This window comes from Rana temporaria, chromosome 1 (genome assembly GCF_905171775.1).
Source record: "Rana temporaria chromosome 1, aRanTem1.1, whole genome shotgun sequence".
NCBI lineage: Eukaryota > Metazoa > Chordata > Amphibia > Anura > Ranidae > Rana > Rana temporaria.
Genome location: NC_053489.1, coordinates 36,974,019 through 36,996,642, shown reverse-complemented (window position 1 = coordinate 36,996,642; position 22,624 = coordinate 36,974,019). Strand labels below are relative to the sequence as shown.

The 22,624-nt window shown below is 44.2% G+C and overlaps 1 protein-coding gene across 2 annotated transcripts in view; it reads right to left on the bottom strand.

The window, feature by feature from the left end:
- DYM (dymeclin) overlaps positions 1-22,624 on the bottom strand; it is a 546,263-nt gene that overhangs the window by 196,389 nt on the left and 327,250 nt on the right. The window contains exon 14 of one of the 2 annotated variants that reach the window (XM_040336503.1): positions 17,778-17,942. The exons of the other annotated variant lie outside the window; for it this stretch is intronic. Coding sequence (XP_040192437.1) covers positions 17,778-17,942 — 165 coding nt within the window. The remainder of the gene's footprint in view (positions 1-17,777; positions 17,943-22,624) is intronic. 2 annotated transcript variants of the gene reach the window in all.

Below are 22,624 nucleotides of genomic sequence, written 5' to 3'. Positions count from 1 at the left end.
GGAGCAAATATTCTCAAAAGAGTGGTAAGCAATGGCGGCCCCCATAATCTTGTCATGATACAATCACTTCAGTTTAGTATGGGAAGCCAAGTATGTTGCTACAATTCAGGTAATTACAACAGCTGGAGTAAAAATATTGCTTCATGGCTTCGTAAAAAGAACACATAAGTGAACGAAAGGATGTTTTTAGACGTTCTCCAGCTACTCAGGCCCAAGTAGGTGGCAAAAAAAAGCCTCCCTCTGTCCGGACTTGGCTTGGACAAGGTTTGCTAAGCTTAACAATGTCCTGAGGGTTTTGTTTCATCTTTAATTGGCTGCCTGGGTTGGACTCGGAGACTGTTCCGTTCAAGAATGCTTCATTATTTGTGCTACGAGTTAGTCACACCAACAAACACTCTGCAAAAACAAGGCTCGGGATCACGTTTGTTAGTCCTGCGGTTCCGAGCCGCTTTTTTTGGTTTTCTTGGAAGAGTCGAGGAGTAAAAAAATCCCTCGGAATGGATCCCTCTTCTTTTCATCCTGTTTCCTGTGAATGTTGAATCCCACCTACGGCGGATCCTTTGGGGGGAAAATCTTCTCGGGCCTTGTATAATAAAGCCTTTCACACAAATTAAACATGATGCTCTTGTCTGTAATTGCAACCCCTTCTCTCCCTTTCAGCTGGGGAAGATGGTTTCACTTAGCTTTCACTGTGTGGTCTGTTTTCTGCAGCATCCCCCGCTAAGCTGTGTTTCCCCTCTCTTCAGCTTGGACTCTCTCCATTGTTTCTGTCATGCGATTTTTTTTCCCTTTCTTCTCCCAGTAGAACTGGCAGTCGGCTCCTTAACCCGTTCCCCAACAAAACGCCCCTCTACGGCCTATCCAAAGCTAGAGACGGGTTTCATATTCAGGATTATGGGGTGAAAAATGGAAACTCTGAATTGCGGATCTATCTTCTAAAGTCCAAAGCAAATAAAAGAAACCAGAGTGCTTAAAGCGGGAGTTCACCCGAAAAACAATTTTTAACATTAGATTGAGGCTCATTTTGTGAAGGGGAATCGGGTGTTTTTTTAAAAATCGAAGCAGTACTTATCGTTTTAGAGATAGATCTTCTCCGCCGCTTCCGGGTATGGTCTTCGGGACTGGGCGTTCCTATTTGATTGACAGGCTTCCAACGGTGGCATACATCGCGTCACGAGTTGCCGAAAGAAGCCGAACGTCGGTGCGGCTCTATACGGCGCCTGCGCACCGACGTTCGGCTACTCGTGACGCGATGTATGCGACCGTCGGAAGCCTGTCAATCAAATAGGAACGCCCAGTCCCGCAGCCCATACCCAGCAGCGGCGGAGAAGATCGCTCTCTAAAACGGTAAGTACTGCTTTATTTTTAAAAAAACTACCCGATTCCCCTTGACAAAATGAGCCTCAATCTAATGTTAAAAATTATGTTTTTGGGTGAACCTCTACTTTAAAGCTGAACTCTGAGCAGATATAAAAAGACACAACACTGTATTCATTAACCACTTCAGCCCCGAAGAATTTACTTCCTTCCTGATCAGAGCACTTTTTGCGATTCGGCACAACGTCAATTTAACTGACAATTGTGCGGTCGTGCAACGATGCAACCAAACAAAATTGACGTTCTTTTTTTCTCACAAATAGAGCTTTCTTTTGGTGGTATTTGATCACCTCTGTGGATTTAAAGGGGTTGTAAAGGTAAATTTTCTATTTCCCTAAGTAGCTTCCTTTACCTTAGTGCAGTCCTCCTTCACTTGCCTCATCCTTCCATTTTGCTTTTAAATGTCCTTATTTCTTCTGAGAAATCCTCACTTCCTGTTCTTCTGTCTGTAACTCCACACAGTAATGTCAGGCTTTCTCCCGCTGCTGTCAATCAAATCAATGACCCGGCGGGGCCAAGTGATGCAGTCGGCGTCTATGGCCGCCGACTATCACAGGAGTGCGCCCACAAGCTAGCCCCCTTGGGAGACAGCTTCCCATAAGGGGGCTAGCTGATGCGGGGAAAAGCCGAGACAGCCGCTGAGGGACCCCAGAAGACGTGGATCGGGGCCACTCTGTGCAAAACGAGCTGCACAGTGGAGGAAAGTATGACATGTTTGTTATTTAAAAAATAAATAAAAAGGAACCTGTACAACCCCTTTAAGTGTGTCCTAGGGAATGTTTCTAACTGTAGGGGGGATGGTCTCAGTACAACATGACAGAGATCACTGATCCCGATGACAGGGAGCAGTAGATCCCTGTCATGTTGCTAAGCAGAACAGGGAAATGCCTTGTTTACATTACATCTCCCTATTCTGCCTCTCCTCGCCGCAATCATGGGCTGCCGGCAAACAGAGTTTGCGGGAACACTCCCGCGGCACGTGCGCGCCCGATAAGCAGCAAATTCAAAGGGACGTACAGGTATGCCCATTTGCCTGCCTGTGCTATTCTGCGGACGTATAGGTGTGTGCGGAAGTCGGCAAGTGGTTAACTGTTGTATAAAAAAAAAAAAACAGGTAACCTCCTCCTCCAGGGCCGTCAGACAGGGCTGCGTAAATCATAGGGCTGGAAAGACAGAGATACAAATCCTATGACAAGTACAACAGCACCTGTATAATTAATTCGGTAGTATATTTAGCTGCTTGTCTGAATTCTGTAGCAAGGGGTTGAAACACCGGGGAGACTCGCCTTCTCCATTTGTCTTGCACTAAGGGAATGAGAAAGTGATGGGAAATCCATGATTTTACAGTTATCACTGGAACAGGAATACAGGGAAAATCTTCTACTGGGAAACAATTGTTCTAGTGACAACCAAGAGAGGTTATTCCCTAACTTAGGAAATATTTCCACTCACTTCCTGATGTATCTGCAGTGCAGGAAATGAAAGTGATATCAACGCTTCAGGGTTTTTTTTTTTATTACTATATTTGCCGGCGTATAAGACGACCCCCTATTTTTCCAGGAAAAATGTTGGTTTTGGGATATACTCGCCGTATAAGACGACCCCCTTCCTACTAGTCTGTCTGGAAGCTGAGGGGTAGCCAGAACAACCGCTGACAGGAACAGGCATTTTTCAAATCTCACTGTGCCATTCCATTCCATGCCCCACTGTGCCATTCCATTCCATGCCCCACTGTGCCATTCCATTACATGCCCCACTGTGCCATTCCATTAAATGTCCCACTGTGCCATTCCATTACATGTCCCACTGTGCCATTCCATTACATGCCCCACTGTGCCATTCCATTACATACCCCACTGTGCCATTCCATTACATGCCCCACTGTGCCATTCCATTACATGCCCCACTGTGCCATTCCATTACATGCCCCACTGTGCCATTCCATTACATGTCCCACTGTGCCATGCCATTCCATGCCCCCACTGTGCCATGCCATTACATGCCCCCACTGTGCCATGCCATTACATGCCCCCACTGTGCCATTCCATGCCTCCACTGTGCCATTCCATGCCTCCACTGTGCCATTCCATGCCCCCACTGTGCCATTCCATGCCCCCACTGTGCCGGCCAAGATGATCTCCCTACCTTATTTTTTTGCTGTGGACATCCATGTTTCAGGCTGCGAGCATCCATGATTCAAAAGCCATGCCTCCTCCTCAGACTGTTCCGTGATAGGCGGAACACAAATTTTCCCAGCGGGGCCTCTGTTCAGTGTTCTGCCTATCACGGACGTCCTCTCGTCTGAGGATGAGAAGGCATCCGTGATAGGTGGAACACTGAACAGAGGCCCTTCTGGGAAAATTAGTGTTCCGCCTATCACGGAACAGTCTGAGGAGACGGCGCGGCTTTTAAATCATGGATGCCCCGCAGCCTGAAACATGGATGTCCGCAGCCTGACGGAGACAGATCTGGCGTATAAGGCGACCCCCGACTTTGGATGCATTTTTTTGCATCCAAAAGGTCGTCTTATACGCCGGAAAATACGGTACATTAGATGTTATACTTACCTGCTCTGTGTAATGTTTGGCCTTTTTGGGCAATGTTACAAATGTTAAACTTATACTCTACCAAAGCTTATTATGGAGCATGCAAAGGATAGAACCTTTGTTTTTATTTCCTTCTATATTTCCCCACACGACTTCTCTTAAAAAGAGCGTTCTTTGATACTGAAAATATTTATCTATAAAAAAAAAAAAAAAAAAAAAAGAACCTTCTCCCACGCTGTCCAAAAGCAAAAAAAAATTAAAAATATTGGTAAACCACATTTTATGGTCCTCTTCGTATCTGGTCAATTTTAACACAGGCAGCAATAAAATCAGAAGTATAAAATAAAATCTCTATACATTTCCTTTTGTAAAGGTTTTTGCATCTTCTTTCCTGACCGTTTTATATGCGAGTGTCGGTCTCCTGGGCCTCCACAGTGGTCAACATGCGGGCCAATTATATACAGGTGCATCTCCGAAAATTAGAATATCATCAAAAAGGTTATTTATTTCAGTAATTGAATAAAAAATTTATAAAAAAAGTGAAACTCATATTTTATATAGATGTGTTACACACAGGCTGATATATTTCAAGCATTTTTTATTTATTTTTGATGATAATTATGGCTTACAACTAGTAAAAACACGAAATTCTGTATCTCATGAAGTTAGAATATTATATAAGACCAATTAAAGAAAAAGATTTTTAGTACAGAAATTTTGTCCTACTGAAAAGTATGTCCAAGTACAGTAGGGGTGCCCAACCAGTGGCCCGCGGAGCCCTCTGATGTGGCCCACTACCTCCTGCTCTGGGATGACTGGTTGGCAAGCCCAGGTTGCCGATCTGCCATCCGTGAGCATCAGTGTGGTAAATAAAGCCAGCGGTAGAGGAAGCAAGCGGCTTTTCAGAAAGTGCACCACTCCTGCAGGATATAATAGACGTCTATGGCAAAGTGCAGCTAACCGGTGGGAAAAACACAGGTACATACATTGTGCCGCAATAGACCACAGACCATTAGTGTAAAAGCAGCCTTATGCCCCTTTCACTCGATTGGTCCGACCCAATTTGACCCTCCATTCACCTCTACGAAGCGGTAGATGTAAACAGACTTTTGTTCATATACGCCTGCCTACCTCCAATCCGGTTTGCTAAAAAAAACAAAAACTGACCCCTCCAACTGATTGGATCAGAGGGCCCATAGAGTAGATTGGGCTGTGTCTATGTCTGCTTTGTATAAGCAGACTGGACACAGACCTGTCATCTGCCCACTCCGCTCATTGTGGCCCGTGACTGGTTACTAAGTCGCTTAAGTGGCCTTCAAAAGGTTGGGCACCCCTGATGTACAGTATAGTATGCACTCAATACTTGGTCGGGGCTCCATTTGCATGAATTATTGCATCAATGCGGTGTGGCATGGAGGCGATCAGCCTGTGGCACTGCTCAAGTGTAAGGGCCCTTTCACACGGGGAAGATCAGTAATGATCCGCCTCCGTGTGTCCGTAAGCTCAGCGGGGATCGCTCCGTTGATCCCCGCTGAGCTGGCGGCTGACAGGGCGGTCCCCGCACACTGTGCAGGGACCGCCCTGTCTTTTCTCCACTCTCCCCTATGGGGGGATCGGATGAACATGGACCGTGTGTCCGTGTTCATCCGATCTGCAGGCGGAAGAAAAAATAGGGTTTTCTTCCGTCCGCAAAATCGGATTTTTGCGGAGGCGGGTGATTACGGGTGTCAGTGGATGTTTATCCGCTGACACCCGCAATCACATAGGGACCAATGTATGTCCCTTTTTCATCCGCAAACGGATGGATGAAAACCGCACGTCTGAAAGGGACATTATGGAAGCCCTGGTTGCTTTGATGTGGTTTGCTTTGTCTGCATTGTTGGGTCTGGTGTCTCTCATCTTCCTCTTGACAATACCCCACAGATTCTCTATGGGGTTTAGGTCAGGTGAGTTTGCTGGCCAATCAAGCATAGCGATACCATGATCATTAAACCAGGTATTGGTACTTTTGGCAGTGTGGGCAGGTGCCAAGTCCTGCTGGAAAATGAAATCAGCATCCCCCATTAAGCTGGTCAGCAGAAGGAAGCATGAAGTGCTCTAGAATTTCCTGGTAGAGGGCTGTGCAGACTTTGGATTTGATAAAACACCGAGGACCAACACCAGCAGATGACATGGATCCCCAAATCATGACTTTTTCACACTGGACCTCATGCAACTTGGATTCTGTGCCTCTCCACTCTTCCTCCAGACTCTGGGACCTTGATTTCCAAATGCAATGCAACCTTTTCCACAGTCGGTGATGATTTGGGGAGCGATGTCATCTGCTGGTGTTGGTCCTCTGTGTTTTATTCAGTCCAAAGTTATCACAACCTTCTAACAGGAAATGAGTGGAATTAGTGGAAGGCCTCTATCAAAGCAACCTGGGCTCCTATAACACCTCAGCAGGGCCACAGGCTGAACTCCTCCATGCCACGTCACATTGATGCCGTAATTCATGCAAAAGGAGCCCCGGCCAAGTATTGAGTGCATTCTACACTGTACATGGACATACTTTTCACTAAGCCAACATTTCTGTATTAAAAATCCTTTTGTTTATTGGTCTTATGTAATATTCTAATTTTCTGAGATACTGAATTTGGGTTTTCACGAGCTGTAAGCCATAATCAAAGTTAAAAGAAAGAAATGCTTGAAATATAATCACTCTGTGTGCAACGCATCGATATAAAATATGAGTTTCTCTTTTTGAATTGAATTACTGAAATAAACTTTTTGATATTTTAAATTTTATGAGATGCACCTGTATACACTATGAACTTTAATGGCATCCTAGCCCACCCTTTGCAGCTATAACAGCTTCAACTCTTCTGGGATGGATGTCCACAAGGTTTAGGAGTGTGTCTATGGAAATGTTTGACCATTCTTCCCGAAGCGCATTTGTGAGGTCAGGCACTGATGTGGACGAAAAGGTCTAGCATACGAATGCTCTAACTCATTCCAAAAGTTTTCTATTGGGTTGAGGTCAGGACTCTGTGCAGACCAGTCAAGTTCCACTACCCCAAACTCGCTCATCAATGTCTTTATGGACCTTGCTTTGTGCACTGGTGTGCAGTCATGTTGGAACAGGAAGGGGCCATCCCCAAACTTTTCCCTTAAAGTTGGAAGCATGAAATTGTCCAAAATGTCTTGGTAAACTGAAGCCTTAAGAATTCCCTTCACTGGAACTAAGGGGGCCAAACCCAACCCCTGAAAAACAACCCCACACCATAATCCCCCCTCCACCAAATGATTTGGACCAGTGCACAAAGCAAGGTCCATAAAGACATGGCTGAGCGAGTTTGGGGTGCAAGAACTTAACTGGCCTGCACAGAGTCCTGACCTCAATCCGATAGAACACTTTTGAAATGAACTATAGCGAAGACTGCGAGCCAGGCCTTCTCATGCAACACCAGATCCTGACCTCACAAATGCGCTTCTGGAAGAATGGTCAAACATTCCCATAGACACACTCCTAAACCTTGTGGACAGCCTCCCCAGAAGAGTTGAAGCTGTTGTAACTGCAAAGGGCGGGCCAACTCAATATTGAACCCTACAGACTAAGACTGGGATGCAGTGGTGGCTGGTGCTCAAAATTTTTGGGGGGGGTGCAAACAAACTGGAAAAAAAAAACATCAATTGCAGCCACTGTGCCCATTAATTGCCACCAATTTGCCCCCTCAAATGCAGCCAGTTTGCCCCCCATCCCCCCCGCCCGGCAACTCACCTTTCTCGGGTCAACGCCGTCCTCCTCCACGCTCCCTCCGAGTCCTCGATGTCTTCTCCCGTCCTTGATGTCATCACTGCTATGATTGGAAGCCTGATAGGCGTCCAATCACAGCGCCTGTCGCTTCAGCCAATCAGGTGACCGGTAACCAGACCCGGTACACCTGATTGGCTCAGAGTTAGGGAAGGACGCCAATTTTGTTTGGGAGCCACATCGCACGACCTCGCAATTGTCAGTTTGCAGTGCCGAATCGCAAAAACTGGCCAGGTCCTTTACCTGCATAAAGGTCCGGGTCTTAAGTGGTTAAAAGAGCTAATGCAATCATTTACGATATACAGTGTTTTAGCAAATTAAATATCCAGCAGTTAAGCTGGCCATACACATGCCAATTTGGTAGAGCGATCGAACATGCCGTTACATTTTTTTGGGCAAATTTGCAAAGCAATTGAATATAGAAAATGGTGGTTTCAATCAACCAGCAGAAGAGGGGATAAACCTTTACCCAATCAAGCCTGGCAGAGCAATCTGATTACATGCAATCATCATATTTATTTCCATTTCACTTCAACTTGTTAACAAACTATATTTAAGCTGACAATTTACTATTTCCAACTTTACACTTGACCGATATCTGGCGGTTGATAGCTTACACGATCCAAAAATCGTACGAAAAATGCAGCTTTAGAAACAATTGTACGATAATCGGATCGTTAGTACAGAGCTTCCGAGAGCCAATCAGGACAGTTCATCCGATTTTATTCTATCGGACATGCACAGAATTCTTTTTCGTACGATGCCAGATCGTACGATTTTCGTTTAATCAGTATAGCTGTCGTTCGAAAATGCAACACGTGACATCACTTCCGATTTTTTATTCTGCCGTATGAGAATTTTCGTGACTTTAGTAAACTCATCAGATTCGACGTGAGATTAGCATACAAAAAAAAACAAAAAACGGATCGTGTGTACCGGGCATTCGTTTAATGCAATAACTGGCCATTTGCGATTCCCTGCACAGGAAAAGGTGTTGAAATTGACAAATTTGTGCAAAAAATTTCCACATGTAAGGCCAGCTTAAAGCCGGGGTTCACCCGAAAACATTTTTTAACATTAGATTGAGGCCAATTGTGGGAAGCACAATCGGGTGTTTTTTTTCGAAATCAATGCGGTACATATCGTTTTAGAGATAGATGTTCGCCGCGGGTTCCGGGTATGGTCTTCGGGACTGAGCGTTCCTATTTGATTGACAGGCTTCCGACGGTCGCATACATCTCGTCACGAGTAGCCGAAAGAAGCCGAACGTCGGTGCGGCTCTATACGGCGCCTGCGCACCGACGTTCGGCTACTTTCGGAAAATCGTGACGCAATGTATGCGACCGTCGGAAGCCTGTCGGAAGACTGTCAATCAAATAGGAACGCCCAGTCCCGCAGCCCATACCCGGAAGCGGCGGAGAAGATCGCTCTCTAAAACGGTAAGTACTGCTTAGATTTTAAAAAAACTACCCGATTCCCCTAGACAAAATGAGCCTCAATCTAATGTTAAAAATTAACTTTTCGGGTGAACCTCCACTTTAAGTGGTTAAAAAAGCTACAGCAAATATTTACAATATACAGTGTTTTAGCAAATTAAATATCCAGCAGTTAAGCTGGCCATACACATGCCAATTTGGTAGAGCGATCGAACATGCTGTTAAATTTTTTTGGGCAAATTTGCAAAGCAATCGAATATAGAAAATGGTGGTCTCAATCAACCAGCAGAAGACGGGATAGACCTTTACCCAATCAAGCCTGGCAGAGCAATCTGATTACATGCAACTGTTATATTTATTTCCATTTCACTTCAACTTGTTAACAAACTATATTTAAGCTGTCAATTTACTATTTTCAACTTTACACGTGACCGAATTCTGGCGGTTGATTGCTTATGCCCCGTACACACGATCTGAAAATCTTACGAAAAATGCCGCTTTCGAAACGATCGTACGATAATCGGATCGTTAGTACAGAGCTTCCGAGAATTTTTTTTCGTACGATGCCAGATAGTACAATTTTCGTTTAATCAGTACAGCTGTCATTCGAAAATACAACACATGACATCACTTCCGATTTTTTATTCTGCCGTATGAGAATTTCCGTGACTTTAGTAAACTCATCAGATTCGACGTGAGATTAGCATGCAAAAAAAAACACGGATCTATGTACCGGGCATTCGTTTAATGGCCAATTACTGGCCATTTGCGATTCCCTGCAGAGGAAAAGGTGTTGAAATTGACAAAAAAATTCCACATGTAAGGCCAGCTTAAGAAGTCAGATTGACTTTGACTTAAACAATTTTTTTTTTTTTTTTGAGTGCAACCTCAGAAATAGATGAATGAGACCAATATATCAGCGAGTTCAAAAACAGTCCCCATCAAACATAAAAGGAGAGGGAGTAACGGAGATGTAGAATAATAAGTATAGAAGTTAGATTGACTTTGAAGAGCACTCATGGGGTATGTTTGCAGATGTTTGTATTTCCTGCACAGTTATACAACCAGAGCATCCTCTAGCACAGTGGCTCTCAACTCCCGTCCTCAGGGCCCAGCAACAGGCCAGGGTTGCAAGATAACTGAAATACATCACAGGCGATATCATTTGCTGCTCAGTGAGTGCCGTATTCTAGTCTGCATCTCCCCAAGGTAATACATCAGTTCCAGGCTTCCATAGCCCTAGTGATACAACACAGAGATTAGTCGCGTATCACCCCCCCATGCCTCAACCGTTTCCAATGTCCAAGCTACAAAACCCTACCGTGGCATGGAAGCTTATCGTCATATGGTAAAGGGGGGAACTGTAAGTGCAGACTCAGCACTATCATTCATGAGGGCAGATGTGCTTCTACACAGCTACATTTACTACAACATACTTCAAAGAACACGGCTGATGTTGCAGATTTGATGGGCAGTAAATTTAAAGCAATAAAGATTAAAGTTTCATAGTTCTTCAAGAAAAAAAAACATAAAAACAAAGTCTGTAGATGGCGATGGCCTCAGGGCAGCGCAGACTGATTTCAACTCCAGAAATGTTTAGGGTTTTGGTGACATTGTGGAGAAAATCCGTGACATGTGGCACGAAACATGTGTGCATTTATTTCCATATGTTTTGCATGGGTTCCGTTGTGAGAATTCTCAACCCCTTAATGACCAGGGCTGCTATGAGCCTTTGTAGCTGGCATAGTTTTGGGCAAAAGGATTTTAAAGCCACCCTTTCAGAATTCCAAAAGCACTAACCTTTGAAGAAAGTAGCATCCTTCGGCTCGTTTATTGAAACTTCACTCTGTATCAGAGCTCCTGATACTGGTCCTATGGCACACTTCTAGGGAAGGATAGCTTGTCCTACACTGGCCACTGGTTCTCTCTTCCCACTGACCCCTAAACGCTATTGTGTACTGCAGAGGGGTCAGCAGGAGAAAAATAGGATTTTTTGAACTCACCTTAAAATCCTTTTCTCTGTCGTCCATGGACGGACACAGCCTTCACAAGTCTTGACAAGTGGGTTATGTTCCTGTTTATAGGAGAGGACTAGGCAGAACATGTTAGATATTTAAATACATGTTACTTTAAAGTGGATGTAAACCCAAACATTTTTTTTTTATGTCACAATGTAGAGAATAAGATTTCCTATCATCTGTGCCCAGTCTTGTCACACAGAGTTAATCCAGCGCTGAGCAATCCTCTTTTTATTGTTCAGTGAAATAAAACAGACTTCTAGATAAAGACCAAAGTCCTTGCTTGAGTGACAGGTTATTTACATATCTCGTGCACTAGCTTGCAGACATGCACAGCTTCTGTAAAGTGCACAATTCACATCCCCTCTCCCCCTCTCCTCCTCTCCTCTCCAGCTCTCCCAAGATTGGCTGTCTTTCCTGTGTTTTGATTAAATGTTTTCAAAATATGGGGTGATCCACAGTTCAGTGTAAACAGCCATCAGAATATACATAGACAAGAAGCTGTGCATGTCTGCAAGCTAGTGCATGAGATATGTAAATAACCTGTCACTCAAGAAAGGACTTTGGTCTTTATCTGGAAGTCTGTTTTATTTCACTGAACAATAAAAATAGGATTGCTCAGCGCTGGATTAACTCTGTGTGGCAAGACTGGGCACAGATGATAGGAAATCTTATTCTCTACATTGTGACATCAAAAAAATAAATTTTTTTTTTTGGGTTTACATCCACTTTAACAGAGTTAAACAGCCCCGCCCAGGGGGCGGTCCCTCCGGACATAACCCTCCGCCCTGCAGCCTCAGTTTTTGTTCTACCTAGCAGTTCGTAACAAGCAGTACAAACCTTAAAAAGGAGGGGTAGGTGCTGTGTCCGTCCATGGACAACAGAGAAAAGGATTTTACGGTGAGTAAAAAAAAAACATATTTTCTCTTCTCGTTCATGGACGGACACAGCCTTCACAAATCTTGACATACGGGACGTCCCCAAGCAGTGTCAAAAAAACGAGGGGTGGGAACAGTATCAATAAAAACAAACAACTTCACCCCAAAACATCAACAGCTCCTTAACTGAGGAGGTGCAACTTTAAACAGCTGCCTACAAAACCTTGCGGCTGAAGGAAGCATCTGAAGATGCACTCACATCAACCTTGTAAAATTTTGAGAAGGTGTGCACTAACGACCAAGTCACCGCTTTGCACACCTGTGAGACAGATGCTTGATGTCGGAAATCCCAGGAAGCACCAATTGCCCAGGTCGAATGTGCAGTGACCGGAAAGGGGGGCGCCCGCCCATTAAGAGCATAGGCCCGTATGACGGTCTGCCTGATCCACCGAGAAATGGTGGCCGACGAGACCGCCAGGCCCTTTTGTGGACCAGACACCGACACAAACAGTGAGTCAGACCCCCGAAACGGAGCCGTAGCAGACAGGTACACCCGCAAGGCACGTACCACGTCTAAAGTAGGAAGCGCAACCTCCTTAGGATGCGCCGGCCGAGGACACAAGGACGGAAGTACAATGTCCTTGTTAAGGTGAAACCACCTTTCGGAAGGAGGGAAGGCTGCAGGCGCAGCACCGCCATATCTTTATGGAGGACCAAGTATGGCGACTTGCATGACAAGGCCTCCAACTCAGAAACTTGTCGGACAGATGTAATGGCCGCTAAAAAGGCATCTTTCTGGTATAGTGTCAAGAGAGGAATTATCTATTTTCAAAGGGAGGTTCCTGAAGAACCGAGAGCACCAGATTCAAATCCCACGGAGGAAGAGGTGGTCTAATAGGGGGAAGCACATGACGAACCCCTTGCACAAAGGTACCCACCAGGGAGTGGGCCACCAAAGGTCGTTGAAACACAGCCAAGGCTTAAATCTGCCCCTTAATGGTGCTTAAGGCAAGTTTCTGATATACTCCACACTGCAAAAACCACAAGACCCTGGAAACCGAATACGTCCGTGGACGCCATAAAATAAAACATTTCTTCAAGGCACTGGGCCCAAAGGGAGCCACATCATTCTCCTCTGCTAGGCAGAAAAAAAACTGAGGCTGCAGGGCGGAGGGTTGTGTCCGGAGGGACCGCCCCCTGGGCGGGGCTGTTCAACTCTGTTAAAGTAACATGTATTTAAATATCCAACGTGTTCGGTCTAATCCTCTCCTATGAACAGGAACATAACCCATATGTCAAGATTTGTGATGGCTGTGTCCCTCCATGGGCGAAAAGAAAAATCACAGCGGCCATTGTGGGGACCCGTTATTCAACCAGTCCAAGGAGTTGGATAAGATCATTGCCAGAAGCTCGTCAACATACAGTTGCAAAAATATTTGATTTTGTATGTTTGCTGACTTACAAAGAAATGAAGGGTATATAATTGTTATCATAGGTGTATTTTTAAAATATCAACCAAAAATCCAGAAAAAACACATGATACAAATGTAAGGCCCCATACACACCATAGAATCTATCCGCAGATAAATCCCATCAAATGGGTTTCTGCGGATAGATCCTATGGTGTGTACACGCCAACGGATATTTATCCGCGGATAAATCTCCCCTGGGATGGATTTCCAGCAGATGGATATTTGCTGACATGCTCAACAAATCCATCTGCTGGAATCCATTCCAACGGATGGATCCGCTTGTCTGTACAGACTTACCGGATCCATCCGTCTAAAGGGATTCCCCGCACGCGTCGTAATGATTTGACGCATGCGTGGAATTCCTTATATGACAGCGTCGCGCCCGTCGCCGCGTCATAATAGCGGCGACGGCGCGACACGTCATCGGCAGAGGATTTCAGCGCGGATTTCAATGCGATGGTGTGTACACGCCATCGCATAGAAATCCTCTGAAATCCTCGAGAGGATTTATCCGCGGATACGGTCCGCTGGACCGTATCTGCGGATAAATCCTCTCGTGTGTATGGGGCCTTATAAATTGAGTTGCAGTTCAGTGAGTAAAAAAAGTATTTGATCCCCCAGCAAAACATGACTTAGTACAGGGGAAGGCAACCTACAGCCTGCCACTCCTAAATGTCTGGCCCATCAGTGCACGTGATGAATTTACGTGCACCCGGCCTGGGAACATTTTAACCCCTTCATGCCTACTGTATGCAAATATCAACTTGAAGGGGTTGTACCGGGGTGATGCATGCAGCTGCTACAGGTTACCAGATTAGAGTAACAGAGGAGGTCATGTGCTAGAATTATTGCCCTCACTGTAACAATCGCAGGGATACCTCACGTGAGGTTTGAACAGAGTTTACATTTGTGGTCTGGACTTGCATATGCGGTCGCTTCTGCGCGCGAGCACGGAGGGATGGGGCGCTTTACATTTTTTTATTTATTTTATTTTTACACGGTCCCTTTGAAAAAAAAATAATAATCTGATCACTTTTATTGCTGTAAGAAGGAATGTAATCATCCCTTGTGACAGTAACAGGCAGCGACGGGTACTTTTTATGGAGGGATCTTGGGTCTTTAAGACCCCAAACCCCTCCTCTGCACTTAAAAGTATTCAAAACACCAAATTTGACTGTTTTGAATACTGACTTTTTTTTAATTTGGTGCCTTTAAGTCTGCTGTAAACCAGAAGTGATGTCATGATGTCACTTCCAGGTAACTACAGGGTGGGCCATTTATATGGATACACCTTAATAAAATGGGAATAGTTGGTGATATTAACTTCCTGTTTGTGGCACATTAGTATATGTAAGGGGGGAAACTTTTCAAGATGGGTGGTGATCAAGGCGGCCATTTTGAAGTCGGCCATTTTGAATCCAACTTTTGTTTTTGGTGTATCCATATAAATGGCCCACCCTGTAGATCGGAGAAACCGATCAAAGATTCTGGCTTTGTTTGGATCTACGCATCGGTTGTTATCCCAAGAAAGCCAACCGCCGGCTCTAAAAAAAAAAAAAAAAGTACCAGTACAGGCATTACCCCAGTACAACCCCTTCAAACTGAGGCCGCATATTTGCGTACAATCGGCGTGAAGGGTTTAAAATGTCCGCAGGCAGGGTTCACGTGAATTTATCACGTGCACCGACAGGCCGCATATTAAGCGGTGGCGGGCCAAGTGCGGTCCACGGGCCGTAGTTTGCTGACCCCTGTACTAAGTCATGTTTTGCATGGGGATCAAATACTTATTTTACTAACTGAACTGCAACTTCATTTATAACATTTGTATCATGTGTTATTTTCTGAATTTGTGGCTCATATTCTGTCTCCATCATTTAAAATACACCTATGGTAATTATAGACCCCTCATTTCTTTGAAAGTGGGCAAACTGCAGGGGATCAAATAATTATTTTCCCCACTGTAAATGTGCGGGCAAGCAGGGAGGATTTATGAAAAAGGGAGGAGAATTGTCAGATTAATTGTGGATCACAATAGAATTGTGCAAACTGGGACTCACCCTGGGCCAGAGCATATTAGATCTCTGGAGAGACTGTGCTTCCCGGTTACCTATCATCTGTCACTTTGTTGTTTGCTATTCCAGAACAGCTACATAAGGTCCCTCCTATGCGAGCAACAGTGAGTTTTATCTGTATATAGTCTCATGCAGTCCTCAGCTGACATTTTATTGTTGTAGATCCCTGTCCTATAAAATTGATTTATAATAATATTGTATGTATTGTGTGCACAGGACATACCCCATTATCCTCCATATCTCCTGAGGAAGCAGGCCTGTTCTGTGAAACATGTAGACCTATTATATCCCATTGGCTAAGACATAAAAACATCATCTACTGTTGGATCACTGGATACAAGAACTTTTATGTCATGCTGGATTGTGTTTGATATAGAATGTGGGCTATTACCAGGAGGTTATACATAAATGGGGTTGATGTGATGTACAACACTTTTTTAGTAATACTATTTTACATTGGCTTGTTAAAGGGGTTGTAAACCTTCACGCTTTTTCACCTTAATGCATCCTACGCATTAAGGTGAAAAAACATCCGCTACTAACCGACCCCGTTTACTTACCTGAGCCCTTGAAAGTCCCGCGTCGAGGACGCGCTTGCTTCTCGGTTCTTCTCGACCCGGTCTTCGCGGCTCTTCATTAGATAGACTGATAACAGTGCAGCCATTGGCTCGCGCTGCTGTCAATCAACCCCAATGACGCGAGGACCGGGGGCGGGGCCGAGTCCTGTAGTTGGCGGCTATAGACGCCGGTTACAGGACTCGGGAGCGTGCCCGCAAGGTAACCTCCTTGGGAGAGTGCTTCCCAGGGGGGGTTACCAGAAGCGGGGTGGAGCCGAGACAGCCGCCGAAGGATCAGAGAAGACGTGAAACGGGGCCACTCTGTGCAAAACGTACTGCACAGTGGAGGCAAGTATGACAAGTTTGTTATTTAAAAAAAATAAAATTAAAGCATTACAACCCCTTTAAATCTGAATTTTTAAATGGGAAATGTAGTCTAGTCACTGTATTCTATTACTGTTTGCACCCTAAACCCTGGTACACACAGGAAGCTGAGAAGCTCACAAAGAGGTCTCTGTACTAAACTATTCGCTGTGCTATGGTATTCTGACAGGGGACTCCGCCAGAACACATCGGTCAACGATTGCAGCCGATGGCTGAAAGCGCCGTTTGGTCAGGTCTTCCAGTATGTTCATTCGACAGAAGCCAGTCGCGAGATTGGGTTCTGTCAAACAAGGACCCTTACACACGGCCGAATGTCGGCCAGTATCTACTGTGCTGACTGATTTCGGCCATTATTGGGCCCGTATGTACAGTGCTTTAAAGTCCCCAAGTGGTGTTAAAATGAAGTTTAATGGAGTAAAATTGTCAAAATTGGGGTGTAGGTGCATGTGATACTAAGCTCACATATACTTAATGATCTTTGAATACCGTGTTTCCCCAAAAATAAGCCCGGGTCTTATATTAATTTTGGCAACAAAAGACACAGTAGGGCTTATTTTCGGGGTAGGTCTTACCATGTAATGTGATGTCTTCTCTCCGCCACTCTCTCCCTGCCCGTCAGGACTCCCCAGTGTTAAGTGAGTTAAAATGCTTGTAAAATCATATAATCCACTCTATTACAGTATTATATAATGTACAATGTGTGTGTACTTCTGTAATATAACTGTGCCAAATACCTTTGTTATAGCGCTGCTCTGCGCTTCTGTGACCCACCTGAGCTCTCTTCCCCGCAATTATATTACAGAAACACACACATTATATACTACTGTAATAGAGTAGATTATAGGATTTTAAAAGCATTTTAAACTAGGGCTTATTTTCGGGGTAGGGCTTATATTGCAGCCTTCCTGGAAAATAACACTAGGTCTTATTTTCGGGGCAACAGGGTATGTATAACCCCATTTAAGTCTGTTGGAGCTCACAGAGCAGGAGAAGGTATCTCGAAGGATGATATTAAAATGTATTATTATTTTAATATTAATAATCTTGGGGTAACATCTACCCACAACTAATCCTGCGTCATTTTAAACGTAAAATGTTCATGCTTGACAGTGCATCGTTCACACAATCCGTCTTGCATAGTAGCATCACCAATACAGACACACAGACAGCCACCAGTTACACAAGTGCTCGGATGGACAACACAGTGGCATGCAACATGCAGACAGCCATGAGAGATTATTAACCTGGATGCATAGGATCCCAGTATATGAGAGCACGTTAGAGACAAGAACTCCTCCCCATTGTCACTGAGACTGGTGAAGCAGTGCTGAAGCGTGGAGCAGTGTGAATGAGGAAAGTACAGTTTGTCCAGCACATACAAATATCTCCGCAAGTGGCGGCAGGCGGAACTGAAAGACAAGGAGGGGGTAAAAGGGAAAGAAACAACGGAAAAGGGGGAGAAGGAAAGAGAAGAGGGAGAGTTTGCTTTCAGTAATTATGTTATTTTGAACAATGAAAGAGGTTCTTGTGTCTGCAATGCTTTAGACGCTGCCAACTGGCCAATTCAAGGACAGAAGAAGATGTTTGATGAAGTTCCCTCCTCTGTTGGCACTACCATAAGTTCCCCCCCACTATGCCAATTGGCTACTGGAGTCCCAAGAAAAGTCTGGTGCTTCTGGGTACAGAGGACCATGCGATTCCCTCCCTTTCTTCCCATATCCCAGCACACAGTGCCTAGATAGCCAATAGTAAGGCCTATGGGGCTGTCACATGAGAAGGGTTATTAGCCCAGTGCAAGTTTCTGTTCAGACTCAACCTGAACCTTATACAGGGATTTTGATGGACTCCAGCAAGTAGCAGGAAAGTGCCAGCAGTGGAGGGGGGTCTCCTGTGCACAATATCCAAGATCTTACCCTGAATAGGCAAAGGAATTTGCCATTGCTGCCTTTTTTTTTTTTTAAGGTGCCAGAGCAATAACCCTGATCCTGGATTTACTACCTTTAGCCACTGGGCAGGAATAAGCATGCAGAACAGAAGTTCAGGGCATTCTGGAGACTCTATGACTTTACTCTAGGTCAGAAGTCTCAAACTGGTGGCCCTCCAGCTGTTGCAATACTACAACACCCATGAGGCATTGCAAGGCTGACAGTTAAAAGCATGACTCCCACAGACAGAGGCATGATGGGACTTGTAGTTTTGCAACAGCTGAAGGGCTGCCAGTTTGAGACACCTGCTCTAAAGGCGACCATACACGGTTCGAATTTCGAAAGAATTTTCTTTCGAAAATCGTATCAGAATTTTCGTACAAATTTCGCACCGTTAGTGGCCTGCAGCATTTTCATGCGGCAAACAAATTTGAGGAATCCGACATGTTGGAAATTTTTTGAAAAACTAAAGATTTTCTTTTCAATGATGGGAGAATCGTATGAGAAATGTAATAGAAAAAAAATATATGCATGTGCAAGAAAAGAATATACCCGGAGAGAAACGAATATTCCCGCCAACATGAAGGTTTGGTTGGCCGAATTTCGTAAATCAATGGTGGCATCATCGGATCACAAAAAAACGAACTTTCTGATTTTGAAAAAGAAAATTTGTTCGAAATTCGACCGTGTATGGCCTGCTTAAAGCGGTAGTTCCCCCTCAAATTTTTTTTTACCCTTAGATTGATGCTTATTTTGTCAAGGGGAATTGGCTAGTTGTTTTAAAATCGAAGCTGTACTTACCGTTGTAGAGAGCGATCTTCTCCGCCGCTTCCGGGTATGGTCTTCGGGAATGGACGTTCCTTCTTGATTGACAGGCTTCCGACGGTCGCATCTATCGCGTCACGATTTTCCGAAAGTAGCCGAACGTCGGTGTGCAGGTGCCGTATAGAGCCGCGCCAACGTTTGGCTTCTTTTGGCTACTCGTGACGCGATGTATGCGACCGTCGGAAGCCTGTCAATCAAGAAGGAACGCCCAGACCCGAAGACCATACCCGGAAGCGGCGGAGAAGATCGCTCTCTACAACGGTAAGTACAGCTTCGATTTCAAAACAACTAGCCGATTCCCCTAGACAAAATGAGCATCAATCTAAGGGTAAAAATGTTTTTGAGGGGGAACTACCACTTTAAGTCAATGACTTAAAGCGGAGGTTCACCCTAATAACATGTATATCTGACCAACTCCCTTATATTCGTAACAAGTACTGCCCGCAATTATTATTTTTTTATATGCTGTACGTATCTTGTAATCAATTTTTTCAATCTACTTCTCCCCGCGGGAGTAGGCGTTTCTATGCCTAGGGGGATTGTCATCTGGGAGGTCGCCCAGATGATTGACGTCTGTTCCCCTCGGCGGATAAGGGCCCGCCCCCCGTATTGCGTAGGCGCGCACGAGTTACGGGGTTTCCGAAAAAAAGTCAAACATGCAGAGCGCAGGCGTCGTATAGAGCCGACTCACATCTCCGCATGTTCGGCTTTTTTCGGAAATCGCCTACGCAATACGGGGGGCGGGGCCTTATCCGCCGGGGGGAACAGACGTCAATCATCTGGGCGACCTCCCAGATGACAATCCCCCTAGGCATAGAAACGCCTACTCCCGCGGGGAGAAGTAGATTGAAAAAATGGATTACAAGGTACGTACAGCATAAAAAAAAATTATTGCGGGCAGTACTTGTTACGAATATAAGGGAGTTGGACAGATATACATGCTATTAGGGTGAACCTCCGCTTTAAGTAGTAGTGAGGATGACAGTCCCAAAATCTGCACCTTTGAAAATAAGTCATCAACGGTAACTTCCACATTTCCTTCCCTACAGTTTATATTTAAAGCAGAACGCTTTCAATTTCTAGCTTTCAGAATAAGCATGCAATCCCATGCAGTTAGTTCCATGATCCTCTACATGGCAGAAAGTAACAAATCAGCCAGACTGATGGAAGGTATTAAAGTGATATGAGAACCAAAAAGCAGGCATTTTGGGTCTCCAGGGCACCCGGAAACCTCAACCTCAGGGCATTCTATATGTAAATACTGACTCTTTCAGAAACAAGCACAGAAGAGTTTGAATTTGTTAGCTGAAATATGCCATGGCATATAAAGGTTTTAGGTTGAGGGGCTCCCAGATCACTTTGGAGACCACTAAGGCTATCTAAATAACAGGATAGATATTAAGCCCAAGTTCACCTTTTTTCAGGTTTTTGAGTTGCGTCACTTAGCAATCCTTTTTAATTTTTTAGTGATAAAATAGATGTGAATCCTAAATGGATGACATTTAGTCTGCTAAAGCATTGTATATCAAACCGGCATAGCAGGAACAAAAATTGTTTCTGGACAGCCGCACTCTGAAAAAATTGTAGCCTTTATTAAAAAAAGGACACCACTACAAATCACAGCAACATAAAATAAAACCTGACCCTGACGCGTTTCGCACTGAAACTAGTGCTTAGTCATATCAAACCGGCATGTCGTTTTCTTTTAGAAAACATTTGATTTCACCTTTTGATTAACCTTCTTTGCATCTCAGTGCTGCTGGTCTTCTGTAGTCTTACTGCAGACACTTCCTCTTTAGATCCCTTCTACAGCTAAAGCTAAATGACATTTCTCAGGGTGGGTATTCTTAGGATGACCACAGAGGACCATGCAAGCCTAATGTGTATTGGAACAAACACTTGTAGTCCTAATCAGATGTCTATATATCAGGGTGACAACGCAGAAAGAAAAATTTGAAGACTTATAAAAGTGGTGTCTGAAGATCACCAGGTATTATGGCGCGTACACACGATCATTTTTCGGCATGAAAAAAAACGTTGTTTTTCAGCATGTCCAAAAAACGAAGTTTTTCCAACTTCATCATTAAAAATGACGTTGCCCACACACCATCGTTTTAAAAAAATTATGAACAAAGCGCGGTGACGTACAACACGCATGACGGCACTCTAAAGGGGAAGTTCTATTCGCCTTTGGGCTGCTTTAGCCGATTCCGTGTTAGGCTGGGTTCACACTACGGTTTTCCCGTCCGTCAGCCGCATACGATTTATATGGAAAACCGTATGCGGCTGAAACGGACGGGAACGTATGGAACCGCACACATGTGCGTTTTCCATTAACATTAATGTTAAAGGAAAACGTATGCGTTTGCCATACTGTTTTAAAAACGACCGCAAAACCGTGGTTGAACACGGTTTTGCGGACGTTTAAAAAACGTTTTGCCAGCAAATCGTACGCACCCGGATGCATCTGAGTGCATACGATTTGCAATGCATTCTCTATCTATACGTTTTCCCGTTCGGGCCCGTACGTTTTCAATACTGAAATCGTATGCGGCTGACGGACGGGAAAACCGTAGTGTGAACCCAGCCTTAGTAAAAGACGATTTGCGCTTTCCTGTCTGTTACAGCATGATGAATGTGCTATCTCCATTATGAACGGTAGTTTTACCTTAACGAGCGCTCTCGTCTCATAACTTGCTTCTGAGCATGCGCGGGTTTAAAACTTTGTTTTAGCCCACACACGATCATTTTTTACAACCCGAAAAACAACATTTTTTAAAACGACGTTAAAAAATGCAGCATGTTCAAATTTTCAGAAGCTGAAAAACGATGTGAAGCCCACACATGATCATTTTAAATGACGTTTTTCAAAACGTCGTTTTTTTTTCATGCCGAAAAATTATCGTGTGTACGAGGCATTATATTAGTGAAAACTGGCGATTAAAAAATTATTAAAAATAACTTTTGAAATATTAACATTGTGATAAGATTTTAGTTATTGGGTTTATATCAACTTTAAACACCCATTTCTTGTTTCACAAATCTAAATTTTGTGTTCTTCTGCCCCCCCCCCCACGAACACAAAATTTCCCAGATGCAATGATCAATCCATATACAAAAAACTCCTAAAAATAAAGTAAAATGGAAGCTAGAACAATCCCTCATTGAGGTTTCAGTGGAAGTCATTCAAAATACAGTACAGAGCAGATCATAGCAAGTTTTTTGGTTTAATCCAGCCTACCAGAATCAAACAACATTGTGGATACTAAATCATACAAGAAATTTGAAAAATGAAAGTCCACAGTACTGAAATCCTAAAAAAATTGTCAAAATTGTAAATG